Here is a 20,789-nt window from a genome sequence, read left to right as displayed (position 1 = left end):
TTGGGTGCACGAGAAACAGGGCGTTTGAGGAGACAAGAGATAGAAAGATGACAAGAAAACTAGAGAGAGGCTCAGATGATAGGAATACACGCAGTGTGGGCATTGCGTTAGAAATGTAAATTAAAGTTTACTTTGCCGATCGGAAGGATTCACACCTTCTTGGCTTACTTTGTGTTCCATTATTGAGGCATTTAAATTACAATTTCCATCATGTTGGCATATTGTATTATTAAAACATTTATGCAAACATTGTGTGGCATTACGTTGATGGAATGCAAAGCATTTGTCATTTAACCATCCCTTTATGATTGCAAAGATTCTTGTTCATGAAGTAAGCCTTTTTTTCCCTCTCTTACATTTTTTTTAATGTTATCCCACATTCTTTTATTTCCGGTAGCTAAAATATCCTCTTCCAGTGTGGCGTTTATCCCTGATGCCTAGAGACAGCGTTGGACTGTTTTTCACCTCTGACACTTACGTGCACTCTGGCATTGAGTCTACGTGCTTCAACAGAAAAATATCAGTCCTGCGCTCATGGGAGAGAGTTTTTTTAAGAAACTGAAAAAACCCCTGACTCAAATTGTTTCTTGTATCAAATGTATCCTCACAGCCTGTGACGTGGGATCAAACATAATAAGAGAATCTAGTGCTTCTTAAGAGGGAAGACACTAGCTGGGTTTACATGGAGCCTTGTATTCAGATTAGAATCGGGTTAGAAGCCCAAACCGAATAAAAATGGTCCATCGAAACTCCTCAATCGGAATAAAGAGAATGTAACCGAATGGAATTCCATCGGGTTTCGCAGGGGTAGAATATTCCTTTCCCCAAGCCGATCAAAAGTCATGTAAACGGTCACTCGCAATATTGTCAGGCAGCAGTACATCTGTGCATGCTCTGTCGACGTAAATATGACAGCTTCCAAACTGAGCTGGTCTGAGACAGAAAGCTTGTTTTTAACTACTTGGAACTGTTTTTATCAAGATGCTTCTTCATTAAAAGTGTAAAAATACTAAAAACGTCTGTGTGAAATAGACGACTGACCTCCAGTGTTGGGAAAGTTCATTTCTACGTGAACTAGTTCAAAGTTCAGTTCACTTTCCCAAAAATGAACTAGTTCAGTTCATAGTTCATAATTCAAAATTTTTGAACTAAGTTCCCCATTCCAAAAATTAGCTTGCTGACGGGCTTAAAATACTGTCATTTCATTTAGCCATTGTTGGCACCCATTCAATCCACACTAGGAGCCAGCTGCAGCTTTTACCCTACAATCTCAAAAACATGAGGAAAAACTTCCAAAAATTAGCTATTTCATAGTTTTTTTTATATTTTTTTCAATATGTTGCTGACGGGCTTAAAATACTGTCATTTCATTTAGCCATTGTTGGCACTCATTCAATCCACACTAGGAGCCAGCTGCAGCTTTTACCCTACAATCTCAAAAACATGAGGAAAAACTTGTTGCTTGAATGGTCTTTTTTTTTTAATGAGGAATTAAAACAAGCCGGCATGGACTGGTTAGCACATCTGCCTCACTGTTCTGGGGACCGGGATTCAAATCCCGGCCTCGCCTGTGTGGAGTTTGCATGTTCTCCCCGTGCCTGGGTGGGTTTTCTCTGGCCACTCCGGTTTCCACCCACATCCCAAAATCATGCGTGGTGGGTTGATTGAAGACTCTACATTGTCAAAGGACATTGATAACTTTGCATTTCTAGCAGCTCTGGCTGACTATATTTACAACTATATTTTATTTGATCTATTATTATATTACAAAAGGAAATAAATTCCATATCACGACAGTGTAATCATACAGTTTTAACCAAAGCATTCTGATACAAATAATAATTTTCCTAGTAAGAATTTTTTACAATTATGTACTGTTTGACAAAAGAACCACTGAAGAACACATTCCCTCACATTTATGCAGTGTACCTGAATGCAGCTCGCGTTCTCACGCAGTTGCGATGTGCCTGCCATGAATGGTGGCTGTAGCCGCACTGAATCGCTTGCCAAGCATTTATCTGCCAACATATAAAGGCGTGTAAACACTGTATTCAGACAGGCTTTGTCCTGGAATCCCTAACAAAACCTGGCACTCTTGAATGAAAATTAACTTTTGTTCGAAAACCGTTCTTTGACGCCAGAATAAGCGCAGTCTCAATTACGTTCATCAGGCAGTAATGAACAAAGTTCAGTACACGTTCGTACAAAATATGAACTAGTTCATGAACCTTGGTTCATTGAACTCATTCAGGTACAACACCGCTGACTTTCCATCTTGATAAATCACGTGATGTTACATTTGCATGTCACCCGTCTGTAAAACATCTGTTCTGATTAACTGTAGTGGCACAAATAAAGACCAGACTGGAATAGATCACGTCACATGTAAATAGCTGACGTGAGATCTTAGTTTGGAATGATTTCAATCAAAATGAAAAGTCTGCATATAAACCCAGCTACTACTGTCTTGACCAGAAAGGAGCTGTAGCTACATTGAGGTCAGAAACAAGCAAGCAACCACTACTGAGTCAGGTGTTTTGTTGGATGGATGCTGTACCAGCCCAAAATGAAAATATACAGTAGTCACTTTGAGGCTGGACATAAGACCTTGAAAGGTGGATCAAAGATAATGAAGCATGTTGATCCTGGTGCAAAGACGTGCAAATAAACCAAGTCTGCATGGTCTAAGAACATGGAAGAGGGTTGAAACAATAATCAGGGAGTTACAGTATTTAGCTAACAGATAACTATATGAATTTCTTTAGAATACTTTCCATATCATTTCATTACGATACAGGCTAAGCAACATGTAGTGATGTAAGAATTGTAACGAAGATAAAGACATACATGATGAGGTGACTGCAAATGCGACTTCACTGAACAAAAGAAAACTGGGGACCTACTAATCACAACAATGACAAAGGTGGCAGAAGAGCTGGCAACAGGACAAGACTGACAACAACTGACAGTTGGAGCTAATAATCACACAAAAGGAAGTTCCATACTTGTATAAAACACAAATTGACAGGCAAAATCTGTTTTGCGCTTTGACTTTCGAGCCATGTTATTTCAGGCATCTCGGCTCCAGTAGACTGATGTTAACTTACATGAAGCCCCTTAACAATTCCACCTTTTAAAACAAGAAATGCTTCTAAAAAAAATATATATATATATATATATATATATATATATATATATATATATATATATATATATAATACAGCGCAAACCGTGATTACTGCTTTGGTCAGGACACATTCTTTTTTTTGTCAGACTTTTGTATTGTGTGCAACGAAGTTCCACTTACATACTGTATATAGCACACATTGTTCAAACAGCACTGCCCGTCATCTTGAAGATTAAGCAAAAAATGTTAAGTACTGATATGGGATGTTTTTGTCAAATGTGAAATCAAACCTTTTGAACCGTTTACAAACTGAATGTCGTCTTCAGGCTAATGTTTATTTAAATGGAAGTTGCCCCCAAATTAGTAGCTTTGAGTTTATTTGTTGAGCACTGTGACTGGACTACCACTATTTATCTTAATTATAATATGCAAAGCACACGGTCAGTATGCACTTTGCAGTTTAAAGGGATGTTAGGGCAAATGTATAAAAATGATTCCAACTGCTGAATAATTCATGCCTTTCTTGGAATAATAACATGAAATATTCATGAGTAAATTACTTATCTCTGTAATCTGCTTTTGTTGAGCAGTTCGGTGAAGAAAGGGTTATGGCGGAGTTCGGAATTGTTGGACGTTTTTGCATATATTCATGGACAATGGATTGTGAAAAGTCAACATCCTCCCTTAATGATGTGTTGTCTTTGAAAGGTTTATACAATATATTATTATTAATAATAATATTGATACTGCTGTTTTAATCATCTTCCTGCATATCCAAACACATAAAAAAACGTAGCTGTTACCATTGCTACCAAGGAAGAAGGAAGCTTTTCTTCCAATGTATCATTGCCATTCGCCCTTATCCGTCATTTTTCAATTCGCAAAGATGATCAAAAGGTTTGGGCCAAGGCCATGTCGCTACATCAAACAGCATGAATACAGAAAAGCGAGAGTAGAACCACCTTTAATACTGGAATTAGAATTTACTATGCTACACCTTTGCTTTGTTTGTTTACATATTCCTGTCATGTGCAGACTACATGAAACCCACACAGCACAAAAAGATGAATACCTATGTAAACAGATGGTTACAAGCGACAGCTCTCAGTGAATTCTGGTCTTTTGTCACTGTTGCTGTCATGCATTCACATAAAAATCCATACCAATTATTCAAAATCGACATACATTGAGCATTGGCGGAATCAGTTGGGGGGCATTGCTTCGTTATTCTTTGCAAACTGTGTTATCTTCGTCACAGCAGTACGGATGCAAACACATTTGAAGTACAGTATATTGATCAATCATAACAATTGTGTTGTCATGAACCGATGGAGACTGGACCCAAGAGCAGGCGGAGGCTGAGAGGTTGTGATGAACAGTTTATTGAAAAAGGGAAATGTAGATGGTCCTTGAGGTGTGCTGGCGGGTTGTCGAGGCAGGGAATGCGTGGCAGGCGGTGACGAGGGCAGGCGGCTGGCTTGGCGGCGTGGCGGTAGGAATTCACTTGGTGAGAAACATGGAGGGAACACTGAGGACAAGGAGAGACACCCAGGTCAGAAAAGAGACAAGGAACTGTGTAGCTTACATGGAGACTGGGGAGCCGTTGTACCACTGGAGAAGCTGTAATAGGTTTTCTGAGATCAGGCAGGCTTAAATGCAGGTGGTAACGAGGGCTGATTGGTGACAAGTGCGTGGCCGAGGAATGTGCTGGAAAGAGAGAGAGGGGAGGGGAGAGAGAAAGGGTGAGATGGCGAAAAGCGCCACCCAGGCTCCAACCGTAGTACTGCAGGATGGCTCATGACGTGTAAGATGATGAAACCCTTATTATAGGCATAATCACATTTAGTTGTGATACAGATACCACATATTGATTCTGTTGATTGCACAGAAGTGTTTCCCAAACTTTATTGAGCCAAAGCACACATTTTACATTTAAAACTTATTGCGAACCATCCAAGCAATAGTTTCATTGAAATCATGATAATATTATCTTAATCAATTCTAAATTGACTTACTCAATTTGAAATCTGGGAATGTTTAATTGAGCACAAAGCTGGTATAATTGCAGGAAGTCATGACTAAATTATTTATAATGAAAACAGGTGGAGACAGATTAATTATGCCTTTTGCCATCTAGTGGAAGAGCATTTAATTGTTCTGCCTGTCACTGTGCGTCAGTGACATATGTAAATGACAAAGATACATTATTTATAGTAAATAGCAATTTACGGACCAATTCAGTGAAATTGGATAATTACCTGTGACACACTAATGTGCAATGAAACAGTGGTTGGGAATCAAGTGTATAGAGAATTAATACTGGCCAAGTACAGTAGAACCTTCAAAAAAATAATCCATTGTCTGACTCTGGCTAGTGGAAGAAGTCAACCTAAGTCTACACTTGGTGCTCCTTCTTGTTTAATATTACACATTTCCCAGACTCACGGCTGTGGTGTCCTTGAGCAACACACCGATACCCCAAAACTGTTCCCCGGGCGCTTAAGTTGCCCCCTGCTTCAATGTGTTCGACTAACAAGTGTATGTGTTCACTGTGATGGGTAAAATGGAGTAAACAAATTTCGTGTGCATGTATGCATGTTCATGACAATCAAGATGATTCTTCTCTTCTTCTCTTCTTATTTATGGGGCTCAAAAGCACAACAACAGTCTCAGAAGATCCCAAGCCAAGTCCTTGGGTCACAAAAAGTTGTTTGATACCAGCTCCAACACAAGGCACCAGAGAATAGGAACAAAAACATGAATTAAAAGTCTACCAACAACAGTAATGCTAAACATTGTGTTTTATAAATGAGTTGATTTTAAGTCCATGAAGATTATGTGTGAAAGCCATGTTAATTGCAAGTCTTGCATAGCCAGTGATGCTTTACCTGTTGTGATTGTTCTCACAAAGTGTGTTGCCCCAACACCCGCTCCTTCACACCTATGCTGTAAATCATACTAACTTTAATTTAGTTCAGAAAGCATTACACTTCATTAAGATGTGAGTGTTTAAAGTCCTGTACACCTTCAAGGACTTTTGCTTTTTGTAAAACGATCACTGCACCCTGACATTGCTCGTCAATACTGGCTAGCTCTGTGCCTCTGCTGGCTCGCTGTTGTATTTGCTCTCTGCTTTGATGGATGCACGAGGGACTCGCACAGCTGGAAGAGGAGTCAGTGAACCAGAGGAGGGAACAAAGACTTGCAGGCCACACGGGGTGCAGCAATTAAGCTGTTTTCCTGTTGTTAATTAAAAGCAAATTAGAGAGTGCGACAGGAGTTGCTGTCAAGCCTTATTTGCTGGCAGCATGTGTGCAGAATAACACCTGCTGCATCTTCACTCTCTCATCTTTATCTTCCGTAGGGGCGCAGAGGAAAGACTGGGAAGCCTGGACCTGAAGGCAAGCCTGTGAGTGTTACTCACTGACATACACAACTATATAAAAGAACACGACCTCCAAATCTACAAAATGCAATTGTACTTATGTATAATGTATTATAATGGCTGTCTACAGCAATTGCAGATTAGTCCCAATCACAAACAGCTACTGGCTTTTATGTCATTAAAAGACCAATTTAATCCAATTTTGGTTTGACAATTCCCACATCCCATCAAAAAAGCATAGCAGACTAACATTGCATACAAAATTCATTACAAAAAAAGAGAGGGGGAAAGTCGATCACATTGAAGTCTGACCATGTTTTTATTATTTCTCAATCAATTACTGGTTAATTCCGAATAGCTATATGATATATTGTAATAACAGTTGAATGTTGTATGTGTGGTGTTTTAAGACTAATGAAAACAAAGTAATATATAATCTGTGAGAATTTTGGTGTGATAACTTTAAAATATTTCAAATCAAGATTATCAAAAGGGAAACAAAGCACTTGTATTAATGAAAAGCTTGTATTAATGCGAAGGCTAAAAAGTGACTGTATGCCCCGTTGAATTTTTGTGTTATCATCTTTTCCTCAACAATCCAAGCTTCTGTTTGTGTGTGTGTGTGTGTGTGTGTGTGTGTGTGTAGTCACCCACACACTTGAAGCCACAACCATATGATGCGTTAAAAGGAGACTGCTTGTCAGACTCTTAACTGCTATGATGTCAGGACAAACAGGGGTGCCATATTGCTCTGCTGCTTCGGGTGTCCAATTATTTTCACACCCTATTGCCCTGATTGCACTTCTGATTTGGATCAAGGGATTTCCTACTTTATTGTGTACCAGAATCCAGAGAGATCCTGTTCTGCTTCGATCATTGTTATGCTCAATAGCTTCAATTATCTTTTGTATAATTGAGCCACTCGCTGTTAAATGTCTCCCACATGAGTCATTGTGAGCCTTGCCTCCTTAATAACTCATAAAGTTGTAGGACGCAAGGTCAAAAGAGAAAAGAAAGACAAGACTGGAGACTGTGTGACATTTCTAAATGGCAAATTCCTGATGATACTCTTAGCATGTGCCAGTGTCGCCTACTTCCCATGTTACTGACATTTATGACTCACCTGTTTTTCTGAGGTTGGATCTGAGGGCAAAAATTATCTATTCAAAACACCCAACAGGCCGTCACTCGCTCTTGTTCTTTGGCAGCGGGAGAGCGCTGCTAGCTGAAGGGGGAACAGGTACCTTTCAATGTCATATTAGGATCACACCATGACAGGAGTCTGTAAATACAGCACAATAAATAAAGACACAAAGAGGATTCATGCTGTGTGTCTTATTGCAAAGGTGAGGCTGATTTTACACTGCAGGTCTATCAGGTGCCTCGATGAAGTGCCGATATACAATTTTTGGACCATCTAGTTATGTATTTTCAAGTGACACATACCCAATTTCACTGTTGTACTTCTTCTTTTCCTTTCGGTTTGTCCCTTTAGGGGTCGCCACAGCGCGTCATCCTTTTCCATGGAAGCCTATCTCCTGCATCCTCCTCTCGACTACTTACACTGACTGAACACATAATACATAAAACAAACCCACTTGTGCACATACATCACAGTAAAAAATAAATATTACAAATACCAAGCATTGTTTACCATTTATTTGGCATGGACTGACTCTTCCACGCATTAGTTGAAATTTAGGTAACCTCTGCATTACTCCACTGCCTGTGGAGTAATGTGTTTTCTTTATTTAATGGACTGTGAACATCTAGTGATCTATATTTAGACCATCTATACATTTGCTCTAGTTTGATTTACAACGGCTGCCTTTTTATGTGTGCACTACATTATTTGAGTTGTCACTTGAACCATGAACTGTAAATCTAGTAGAGACCCAGAAAACTGCATGCCATCATAATCTCTCAGTATTAAAAGATCAGATGGAATTTGGGGTCAGCCATGCGGTGACAAAGGACGTGTTCCTAGCAATCGAAATTTTGGCCTTAGCTAACTCAAGCATCCAAGGTGAGCTTTGACCTCATTCAAAGTAATACAATACTTGAATAGGATCAAATACAATTTAAAAGTCACCCTTATATTGCAGACCATTTTTTTAAATTATATATTTTTTTTGAAGTATGAAGTGTCAAGTTAGTGTTTATCACCAAACTGTCACAAGAACTGGCATTTGGCATTTATCATTAAATTGACTTCCTCTTTATTAGACCAGCCCTGACCTGCACTTGAAGTGGGGGGTGATAGAACAGTTTGAGTTCTGGAAGCCTTTCAAATTAGCAAGGTTTTTTAAATGTGTGAATGCTGGAAGACAAGCATTCACAATAGATATCAATGGACAACGTGGTGGCCTGACTATGGTGCAAACAGCATTGGCTCAGTTCCCACTCAGTGACAGTGCGAATGTGAGTGTCAGTGGTAGCATTGTAGAAAATGGATGGATGGATGGATAGGTATGGAAAGATGTGGCAATTATATTTGTTTTGTCAAAATAATCAGAAGTCACCCTTAATTTTTGACTTGCTATATCTGGTTACTAGTTGTTTAAAGCTATCAAGATATGTCATGTCAAACTCCTTGTTCCAAGTCAGACGTATGAATGACCAGAAGAAAAACCTTCTTTGACTTTGACAGGCATGTTTGTATTTGTAGTGAGAAACTGATATCTCTCTTCGTAAATGACAGCTTTCAGTCAGTTATAGCCTATCTGTGCATAGTACATCCAATCGTATACCTCCTGCAGCGCAATCCAGCCACTCACCACTCACCCTCAAAACAGACAGATGGTCATTACGTACAGTACCTTTTCAAAAAGGCTCCACAATCATTTTCATGAGGCCCAGGGGTGCTGTAGTTCACAGGAAGCAAATAACATATGTGGTGTAAAACATCCCCAGACATGGATCTCACAAGGCCTCCCACTGGCACTGTTGCTACCTCTATTGCCACCTGAGCCAGCACCTTCCCACCTGCTCATCACCTCCAGCGGCCAACTTTTGATTGAGCCAAGAGTGAAAATTAGGAGGCATATCTCTTGACTGCATTGTTGATTTCTTGTATGGACATGGCGTGTACCGGGGTGTATCTCTGAGTTGTTTCCCGCACTCTTTGCCAAGAGGAAGGGGAAGTGTCAGCTGGCCGACCTTGACAGAAAAGCTTTCTGCATGAGAACACACCAATCTGCCTCACAACTACAGGGGACTGCTGGGGTATACCATAGTTATATGAGGTTTTATGTTCAGGAATATGTTTAGATCTAAAACCCATAGAGTGAACTGGGATCCTATATAATGTCACTATAACGACTTTAACACTGCCCTTAAAAGCCTGATTTTTTTCTGGCTTTCTTACATGTTAATGTTATGTATACACCACCCTGACATGGAATGGAGGACATTAAATTTAATCATTCACGTTCCACAAGCCGATGTCCTCACACAGCTAAAATATCTGATTGTGAGATTCTATGTACAGGTAGCTGTGTGTGAATAGAGTTACATCAATATCCTGAGCCGATTTCTGCAAACATATACTTTTCAGTGGATTGAACCTACATGTTAAACTAATAGATTAATGACAATAAAAATAAATATAATGTTGCTGATCAGGACCAAAAATTCACAGTGGTAACAATGGTAGCATACCAAGCTAACAATGTGCTGGTAGCATAGGCATGCCACCAGAAAAAGACAGTTGACTAAATTAAATCATTGATTTACAGTATAATTCACTGGCTGCTGAGCTGCAGAGCAGAATACTCAGCAAGAAAATCACTTGTCTACCCAAACTCCTGAAAGAGTAAAAGGCCATAAATCTAGACACCAAGATAAAAGTAATCAAACAGTGAAGGACAGAGAAAACCTAATTATCAAGAGCTTGTTCTCGCACCCCAAAGACTCAAAGTTGCAAAGAAACAGTTGCTCCGACTTCAGTCCAAACTGGTTTACGACTGATTTGTTGGAACAGAACATATTTCTCAAATGTAATAGTTTTGAAAGTGAACTATTCTATTTAATCTTCATTAACATCGGTTACATTCAACAGTTACCCAGTCAACGCTAAAGCAAATGCTTACAGTGGTATGGTAATGCTTATTTAACTCAAGCAATACGTACTTCATGTTCTAAAGATTTGGTTGAATGTGCATGTCAGTCTTGTGCCCTACTTGTTTTTTGTCATCCGCTGTGGATGAGAAAGAGAACAACATACTGTATGATAAATGGAATTGAATTTACACAACCCAACATAGGGAAAGTTTTATTAGGGTGGGGTGCACATATGGTAAGAACTACAGAGATGCAACTGCAGCTTGTCTGAGCTGCTTGCTCACCCCCCCAGAGTGTAGATTTTTAGAGCAGAAAACACACACACACGCAATGTTCCGGGAAGACAGTATTCTCATGAATCACATCTCCAGTATCTCCTGACAGTCTCTAGCAAGCCCTGGCAGAAAGCTGCACGTAAAGATGATGCAGTCACTCAGACGAATCACACCAGGAGTCTTTGCTAACAGTCAAGCATCCACAAAAGGCAAACCAGCCAAATAAGGGTCAATCAGATGGATACCAGCGACAGGAAGTGTTGGAAACAGCTACATCAGTTTAAAAAGTACTGGAAAGCTCTGTCAGTGAAGTACATGAGACACTGTGGCACAGGGCAAAAGGAAGTCAGCAGGTATAATGTAAATAGAGACGGAAAGTTGGGTAATGGGTAATTGGTGAGTACAGGATGGAAGTGGAACAATTGGGATTGCCTATTGTATGAAAAGAGAGTGTGGCTTGGTCTAATAAGAAAGAGACAACGCTTGTCTTGTCCCATGTGCTTTGCTTTGTCATTGTCTAAATAGAATGGTGGTAACCACAAGGGTACACTTGACTTTTACATCTTGGGAACACACCTGTAATTTTTGGACCTTTTAAAAGGTCCAAACTGTTACAATATCTCAGCGTCCTATAATTGTCCCTATGGGGTATATTAGTCTAGACCGTAGCCTGGTTGAAAAAAAACATCATTAATCAGTCTGTTGTGTCAACTTCCAAAACTTAGGCAAAAACATATGGAGTGGGATCTGCAAACAAGTTGCAAACAGAACACTGCATATTGACTCTTGAAAATCATTGATAATTGCTTGAAAGAAGTTGATATAAAAGGGAATAAAATGGAGGCCTGTTTGGGGATCTAGACAGATGGTCTTACTGGGAAACAAGGAACGCTGCATATTTGCAGAGAAAATGTCCAGGCTTCATCCATCCATCCATTTTCCGCACCACTTATCCTCACCAGGGTCGCGGGCGTGCTGGAGCCTATCCCACCTGAGAGGCGAGGTACACCCTGAACTGGTCGCCAGCCAATCGCAGGGCACATATATATAATATGCAAACATAGAATTTTTTAAAGGTCGGGATTGGATTTAATATTCTCTCGCACGGTTGCAAATTGAGTTTTCAGGCTCATTATATTACCAGGTATGAATTGGGGCCTTTTTCAAATCTCATCAGGCGTCAAATACAGGGGGACAAGTGGAGTAATTGTCCTCAACCAGTCATACGATGATAGCGAGAATTTTGCTGTGACAATGATGTCCCACATTTAAAGCAGAGTTCAAATTGATTTTCCAAACTTTGCCTATCCCCGTCACTACAGTATGTGTGATCGTTTTGCCCTGTACTGAAAGGACTAACGTCACAACCTTTGGCTTGTCCCATCAAGGTTTGCCACAACGAGTCAGTCACTTAGTTTTACTGGCAACGGCTAGGTAATGGAGCCTTGGGAGTGAATCGAACCCTGACTGTCTGAGTGAAAGGCAGCAGCATGTACCAATACACTACCAGAACAGTGGAAACTTTTTATGTACTGTATCTTAAATAACATTTCAGCTTTAGAACAGCCTTAACAATCTAAGCAAAAGAACATGAACTAAATATTGTAAATGTTAAAGATACATAAAGAAAACAAATTGTGTAAACAATTTGACTTTCTTTATAAACTATATTTGCAAACAGTAATCATTGAAACCAGGGGTCCCCAAACTTTTTCCTGTGAGGCCCATATAACTTTCCCTTCTCTGATGGGGGGCCGGGGTCAGTTTGTAACAGAAATATGTGGCGATCGCAGGTGTGCCTAAAAATAAACATTTATTATTTTCCGGAAAGCAACACATAACCAAATATTAATAACCCTTTCCGGGATCTTCACAGAAGTAAAAGTCAGGAAGTACGTACAAATGTATTCTGCTGAGCTAACAGTCTACCTATTAGCTTTGAGAGTTTGTCTGCTCACATTTGGCCTTGCAAGCTATCATGTTTGTCTTTGTGACAGGATTCATAGTGTCGGCGCAGATTGTATTCTTTGAATACCGCCAACGCCTCTCGACAGATGAAACAAACAGGCTTTTCTTTGCATTGAACAAATAATAATAATCGTTTGTCCACTGCAGGTTAAATACCCTGCATTCTGAATAAATGTTTCTATTTCCTAACCTTTTCGCCATTATTCTGTTATATTTGATAGGGGCGAGTCTAGGATTTTTTTTCTGGGGGGTTTCAGATAAGGGCACAGACTGTAGAAGGGTCGACTACAATGTCACGTTCTATTCGTGTGTTCGTCTCGATCGCGTGGCCAGACTGAAAAAAAAAAATCATAATGCGTCTCTGGTATTGTTCAGGGGGGCGGGCCAAATGTGGAGGCCCGCGGGCTGTAGTTTGGGCACCACTGATTTAAACCATCCAAACCTATATCAAAACCGCTGTAACCCTTTTCCTTATTGTTTTATTGTTTTATTTTAAAGCACACCATTATCTGTTTACCCTTTCTTTTTTGGACTTCTCTCCTCAACACTTGCATAACATCCTCTCGCTAAGATGCTCTACTACAGTAATGACCAGAAAAGCTACTGCTAAATCCTCTAAATGTTGCGCTGATTAAATCACAAAATAATCCAATAATTGTTCTGTGTCCGGATAGAATATCATCTTGGTCCGAATCCGGACCAGAGTCTACCTATCGAGGACGTTTGAAGTAGTACATTTTTAATAGGTTTTGCTTGTTGAGATGAAGGATTGACATCAACAATATGGTGATTGGGCCAGTTAAAATAAAAGGGGGGCAGGGTGGAGGGCACATATGGTAAATAAAGCTTCACCAAATTCAATTAGTACAGTTTTCACACAGTGCCTTCACCTTTCCTAAAATTGTAATACGACAGTCCATCTGTTCATATAGAGGAACAGTCTGCTGATCTAATAAAAACTGAGGAAACAGAGGCTGTAGCTCATTAAATGAACACTATCACAGCGGCTGTTGTCAAAGGAACTGGGGAAGGGTTGAAGCGTAATTTGTTTGCCCAGGTGCGGCTACGCAGAGTGGAACAATGTTAACCTTTATCAAATGTTGTTGTAGTTTAGTTTAGGTACAGACACTTTGTAGCATCTGAAATGTTCCTTGATACCCAGAATGAGAAAAATAGTTGGTGATGAATCTATCTTATCCAAGGGTCCAAAATACATAAGAGTAAGATGAGAGTTCTGGCAAGTCCCCAAGAGAACAAAATGTTTTCCCTGTTTAGATTTCTATCACAGATATACAGTATCTTACTTATCATTCCCTGTATGTCATGGCCAATGTGAAGGTACACGTGGTGTTTCTTTGACATTTTCTCACATAAGTGGCAGGAAGAAATCCTGTTAAAATGCTCACCAGCAATCATTAAGTGCCATCTATTGGAAGACCGCGGAATGGAACATTGAAAAAGTGCTGCAATGCAACAGGGGCTAATGTTTTCCACCATCCTTGACTCTCTCACAATTTCTTTTTAAAGTGATAATTCAAATGCATTTAGATTCATACATTGTATTTTTCTTTTATGTTATTCACAACATCTGTCCTTGCCGTAGGTTTTGTGTGTCTCTTTGTGCCCCTCTTTGTTTGTCAGTCAATGGGAATGATCTGTTCTGTTCACTTGCAGGGGGAGAAGGGTGAGGCTGGTGTCTCTCAAGAAAAGGGGGCAAAAGGAGACAGAGGAGACCCTGTAGGTATTTTCCCACAGTGACACTTTCAATGCTGCTGTGCTATTGAGTCATTTACCAAGGCCTCCTCCCACAGGGTCAACCAGGTGCCAAGGGTGCCGAAGGGTTGAAAGGACAGAAAGTGAGTCAATGTCAAGTGCTAATACATGACATTGATCTCTGTTTGTGTCTGCTGTCACTGTGCCTGCGAGTGTGTGAGTTATTATTGGTCTGTTTGGACTGCAAGGATATCTGAATGTCATTCATCAACAACTAATGAATTGGCAGCTCTGTTGCATGTTTTCCCTCTCAGCAGGACAACACAACACAACCTAGCAGCAGGAAATTTGTACTTTTTTGTTGCACATAAACATATTTCGGAAATTTTGCTGTCAAACGTGCATAGGTCAGTCCCTTGTTTTGCCACCTAAACCTGTTATTCACAATGCAGTATTTCCAACCCAGTCTGCACCTTAAACAGTTACGATTGTTCACAAAAGTACACTGAGCAGACACAACATTATCAATCTAAATAGAGACAACCAATACAAGAGTTTTATTGAAAATTCTACCTTTACAAAGATAAAAATGAGCAGCACTATACCTAGTTACCTATTACCTATTAAGATGGGCAGTTATATTTGCTAGATACTACAGGTATACTACTACTACTATAATACTGTATGAATAAGAAACATTGTAGCATTTAATAACAACGCAACAATAGAATGAAAATCAGCCTTAGTGGTCAAGTACGGTAAATAATCAAGGAATTTTTAGCAGACTGTTGGAAGATAAAATAGTAAAAATAATACTTACTAACACAAGAATGAAATGCAGTATGTTTTTGTGTTACTTTTTTCTGGGGATGTCCCATTAGTCTTTATGTTCCCTGGCTTTCATCATTCTTTAAAAAATTGGCTTCCTCTCTGTCATTTGCATTTGATCCCAATCCAAATGTGCTTTAAAAGCCTGTAAAGTTTTGCTGTCGTAACACTTTAAATTTAGAAGATTATGGTAGCATGGCTGCGAATGAATTATCTGTGTGTTTTTTAGTTATTTATATGATGTCTACACTGTATATAGATAGATTGTTGCTGTGTTGTCTTGCTGTAGTGAAAACATAAACGTAATAGCTTATAAATGATGAATGGGACAAAGCAGGCTCCCAACAGTAATGCATCACAACACGCTAGTGCTCCCAACACACCCATTACAAAAGGTTGTATGTGGTTTAAGGATGCCACAATAACTACTGTGTGCATGACATGACGACAATTAATGAATGTTTATGTGGCACTCACATCATATCACTTAACTTCCACTTTATTTTCCATTTTGCTGTGCCGCCTGTGTTATTCCTTTAAAAGACAGTGATGTACGTATCTGTGTGAGGTCCTTGGTAACATGTTACCTTTGAAAGTAGTTTATTGACCATATTGATATCAAAAGTTATCAAAAAGACAAAAACTAGCTTCTTGGAAAATTCTGAGTCACGAGTCTACTGATGACCTCACCTGTCTTTCTGCTATTACTCCTGAACATACATTGCTATAAAACATAAGTTAGAGAACACTTACAGATGGAAGTGTATGACCCCTTGAAAGGTTCATCGATAATACCTGAAAGATTGAAGAAGGTGAGTCAAGAACTACAAATAGTAGAGTGGGATAAAAGAGATAAAAACTCTAAGGGCGTGTCATAAGGCTTTGTTCACTAAATTGTACTCTAAAAAAGTAATACTCATCATTGTCTTTGTGTCTTTAAGGGTGATGCTGGACCCCCTGGTCCACCTGGTCCTGTAAGTATACTAAGAGTATGGTGTGTTTTTAATCCGTTTTAAGTCTTCGTTAGTTATCAACTATTATTAAGCAAATACATGTAAAGTGGACCCCTACTACTCGTTGGGGATAGGGACTGGGCCGGACCACCAATAGTGAAAATCTGCGGATAATTGATGCCCATTATAATTGCATTACGGGGGAAAAAAAATTATATATTATTTTTTAATATATGGGGCTGTCGTGCTACACCCTTTTAGGGAAGGACAGGACAAGCTAGGAGAGGACAAGGACAGGAGAAGAAGGACAAGGGTCGTGAACCCGGCTGTACAACTGAAGTGTGGTGGGACTAACTGTAAATTATAAAAGTCTATAGGACGAGAGTATGAGTGAGGGATACACATTCAATTTGCATATTCATGAGTTATTTGTCGCAATAAGTGAGTGGCCCCACACCCAGTGAAAGAGTCCCAGGGGTGTGTGCCTGCGGACACATGCAAGTGAATTGACACCATTTTACATGCACAAAGACTGACAGAAGTGTCCTGTGATTGCTGTGGCCGCACCACGCAGGCTGGCTGTTAACCAAGCTCAGGCTTCCACACATTGATCTCTCATCTGGGTGTCATGAAATCTTGTACTTGAAATCTGTTTCATCTTCAGATATGTACTTAGTTTGCAGAACTACTTTTCAAACTGTGAAAAAGGATTTTTCTCTGACATACATTTTAAGTAGAGGTACAGAGAAAAACAGACTCTGCTTAGCTAAAGGTTGTGCAGAATGGGTGTTATTGCATGAATGAATGAATGAATTAATACATTGCTTTGATGTTTAGATGTTCCATGTACAATGCAAGTCAAAAATCAGTTAATGAGCTGTATTTGACCTTGAAGAAACACTACCCATGATACCCTTGATACCCTTGAAAAAATGTTGCATAATAAGAAGAAGAAGAAGAAGAAGAGGAAAGCCCACAAATCAGGATATGTATGAGTTGTTATGAAAGAATTCTAAATGTTTTTTTCTAAGGGTCTACTGACGACTGACTTTTCACCAATAAGCGAATTTTTTTCACTTTCATTGTCATTGTCAGAAAGGCAGCATTTTAAAAGCTAAATAAGGTAGCTTTTACTGTTGTTTATTTCTCTGAATTTCAAGAATCAGAACCACATCAGAATCGACACCACAGTGGACGGTTTTAACGCCTGTCCAAACCACTGAGGGCTTTCTTTGCTGTTGTCTCTTTACTTAAAATGTCACTGCAATGGGAGAGAAAATTGTTCGTCTCAATCAAAACCAAAACGCTCCGTTGTGTTCAACGTTGTGTGGTGAGCTGTGGACCACCCAGGATATTGCAGACGTATACAGCAGCACACACAAGAGAAGAAAACATTAGTCATTTGATAAATGGGGCTGTTTGAACATTTAGTACCAGTCTCTGTCTGCGCTGTCTGCCTTCCTGTGGCAGATAATTTTGGCAGTTAAGCATCGATTTCCCTTACACAGCAGAAGCAGGGGTTCAGATCATTACCCTCCCTCCATAAACCTTGGGCCTCTGTGTATTAGTGGCAGAGAGGTGCAGTGGTTTTAACGGCGCACGCTGCAACATTCTCCTCGATGGCTTTAACGTGGCAAAACAGGCTTTTGAGCTTGGAGATTTTTTTGTTTTTGTTTGTTTTTACAGCTGCCAGCCTCACTTTAGAGTGGCGCTTTGTAATGGGTTCAACTAAAGCTGGCATACTAAGCTCTGTTGAGTAAATAGTGGCATGCCAGAGTTCACCGCTCATGTTTGAAACTGACAATGAGGCTGCATGTTGATGGCAGTGAGACGTTGATCAGTGATTGAAGTCAGAAACTGAGACAAGTGACTGCATGTTGACTTTAAAATGGATGGTGTAGACAGCCCTTAGAGTATCTGATTTAAGGTTGCCATTGCTCCAGATGGGGGGAAAAAACCCATCTCATATTAGACACTGACTTAATGACTGTAATTGTTGCAAAAGGCTCCTAAGCACATATTGTACAGATGCACCTGCACAAAGACTTTAATTTAGGGAATGAGCTGCTATCAAACAATGGAAACGCTGTACAATTTACAGTAAATATGTGGGGGCAGCTTGCACTTCCTCCTCTATGCTGCTTTCGCTTACTTTCTATAATGTCTCACTTCCTTAATTAGGATGCTTAAACCACTGAACATTGAGCTGCTTCTTATATCACATACTGTGGGCGGGAAACGTGAGACAGAGGAGGACAGAGGGCGTTTTGTTTGGTTTTATTTGCCAAGAAATTAATGCGCAGACTCAAATTATATGCACAAAACTCCCTTTAGAATATATGTACAGTACATGAATCATGTTAAACCTGATTAATCCAAAATTATGTTAAATCTGTATTTCTAGCAAAGAAAGTTGTTCCAGAGTGGGAATCATAATTATGAAATGTGTAAAATACAATTTAACTAATACAGTACTATGATAATATTTCTTCCTGGTCTCATTTATGATGTGTGTGAAAATAAATCTGTTACATTGTCACAAATAACACCTGCAATACTGCTCATAGATTAATAGCCAATGACTAGTTAATATTAGGTTAAAAATGGAAACAACTTTAAATAACATAAGCCATAAATAATGTGAAACTCACACCAGGTTTAAATGCATACAATGTTTTTTTTCACGCATGTTCTTACTCCTCTCATCTTTAAATTGACAAATGTAGGTAATTTCCTTAAACTTCAGTGCATATTTTTATTTGTATTGTATTGGTAATCATCCTACCGCACGCCAAAAAAATATACAAAGAAGTCCAATCAGGACATGTCTGCCGTCATACAAGGCTGTAAACCAACATTCACACACTGAATCAGTCAATATGTCAAATGGAATTTTGCGTGCAGTGACGAAAACAACAACAACAACAAAAATGACTATTCAGCTTTTATCCTTCTGGTTGACAGTGGTATTAAGTTGTTTGGAGCAAGGTTGTGCAGGTGAAGATGAAAAATATCCATCCATCCATTTTCAAGACCGCTTATCCTGGTTAGGGTCACAGGGCACTGGAGCCTATCCCAGCTGACTTCGGGCAAAAGGGAGACTACACCCTGAACAGGTCGGCAGTCAGTCGCAGGGCACATATAGACACGGACAACCATTCGCACTCACATTCGCACCGTTACCGAGTGCGGACTGAACCCACACTGCCTGCACCAAAGTCAGGCGAGTGTAGCACTACACCAGTGACAGATGAAAAATAAGTGACTGGCAAACTTGAGAAAGTAACTATCAACCAGCTTGTGTATTTTGGATGTTAAATATGAACCTCAGTCATACTCTCAAATCACTATGGTGTTTCACAGCTGTAGTTTTATTCAAAAGTCAGAGGTCGGGGGCTCAAGTCATATGACTTGATTCAAGACATACTCAAGTTACCGATTTTAGGACTCATGACTGCATTGGCTAAAACTTATAAAAGACCCAACTTGACTTGGATTTGTTTCCCGTTTACAGTAACATCCATCCATTTTATGAGCCGCTTATCCTCACAAGAGTCGCGGGAGTTTACAGTAACAAAAAAAATTAAATCTGCAATTTCAACTGGCATTTTTTTTTTTTTTTTGAAAGAGAAATATTTTTGTGTGTTGTGTGCGCAAACCTGCCAACCTGGATTCAGTATTATGCGGAGTTCAGAGGCCACCTCATGAAACACCTAAAGTATTATGGAGGGAGCTCTGAAGATTATTATGAACGTGTGCTTACTAGCCATAACATGCGCCCCCCAAGCAAGCACCTTTTACATGTATGGTAAGTTTCGATTGACACTGAAAAAGAGATATTCATTTAATATATACTTATTATTGTGTTATAGTATGTTGTAGGTGTAAAACAGCTCCACATAAGACTGAGAGATGTTTCTAATATTTTGGTTACCTTAGCTACTTGTGGGGGTCAAAATATCACACCTCTCGCTGTATGTTTTGGCTCTCATTGGATTATGTAGGTATACTCTTGTGGCCAGTGACTGTATTTATAAAGTATGCATGGCATAACTCTAAGTTATTTCATATGCATTGTAAGATCAGAGACAGGTTCTTTAAAGATGACTTTTTTTTTTCTAGGTGACAGCTCATGGATTGAAGCAGCTCTCTGGAACCGTAAGCAGCTCCATTGTATCATGAATCAGTGATAATTTGCACATACAATAGAACAGTATTTCTTGCTGAGTCACATTTTGAACTGCTTTATTTTTTCCTGTGTGTTAAAGGATGAAATGATAAATATGCAGAAGGGAGAACAGGGAGATCAGGTAAGCATTGTTGGATATCGTTTTGGATTAATTTTAACAAATGGGATTTTTTTTGACAAGGCGGCACGGTGAGCGACTGGTTAGCACATGTGCCTCACAGTTTTGAGGACCCGGGTTGAAATCCAGCCTCGCCTGTGTGGAGATTGCATGTTCTCCCCGTGCCTGTGT

At 39.6% G+C, this 20,789-nt stretch overlaps 1 protein-coding gene across 7 annotated transcripts in view; it reads left to right on the top strand.

Moving 5' to 3' along the window:
- Window positions 1-20,789, top strand: part of LOC133485892 (collagen alpha-1(XIX) chain-like) — a 150,872-nt gene that overhangs the window by 75,674 nt on the left and 54,409 nt on the right. For all 7 annotated transcript variants that reach the window (XM_061790269.1, XM_061790272.1, XM_061790273.1 and 4 more), the window contains 6 exons: window positions 6,492-6,536; window positions 14,492-14,554; window positions 14,629-14,673; window positions 16,300-16,332; window positions 20,434-20,469; window positions 20,580-20,621. In XM_061790269.1, coding sequence (XP_061646253.1) covers window positions 6,492-6,536; window positions 14,492-14,554; window positions 14,629-14,673; window positions 16,300-16,332; window positions 20,434-20,469; window positions 20,580-20,621 — 264 coding nt within the window. The remainder of the gene's footprint in view (window positions 1-6,491; window positions 6,537-14,491; window positions 14,555-14,628; window positions 14,674-16,299; window positions 16,333-20,433; window positions 20,470-20,579; window positions 20,622-20,789) is intronic.

This window comes from Phyllopteryx taeniolatus, chromosome 11, assembly GCF_024500385.1.
Source record: "Phyllopteryx taeniolatus isolate TA_2022b chromosome 11, UOR_Ptae_1.2, whole genome shotgun sequence".
Taxonomy (NCBI): domain Eukaryota; kingdom Metazoa; phylum Chordata; class Actinopteri; order Syngnathiformes; family Syngnathidae; genus Phyllopteryx; species Phyllopteryx taeniolatus.
Note: the sequence above shows the minus strand (reverse complement) of the source record. Positions and strands in the feature narration are given on the sequence as shown.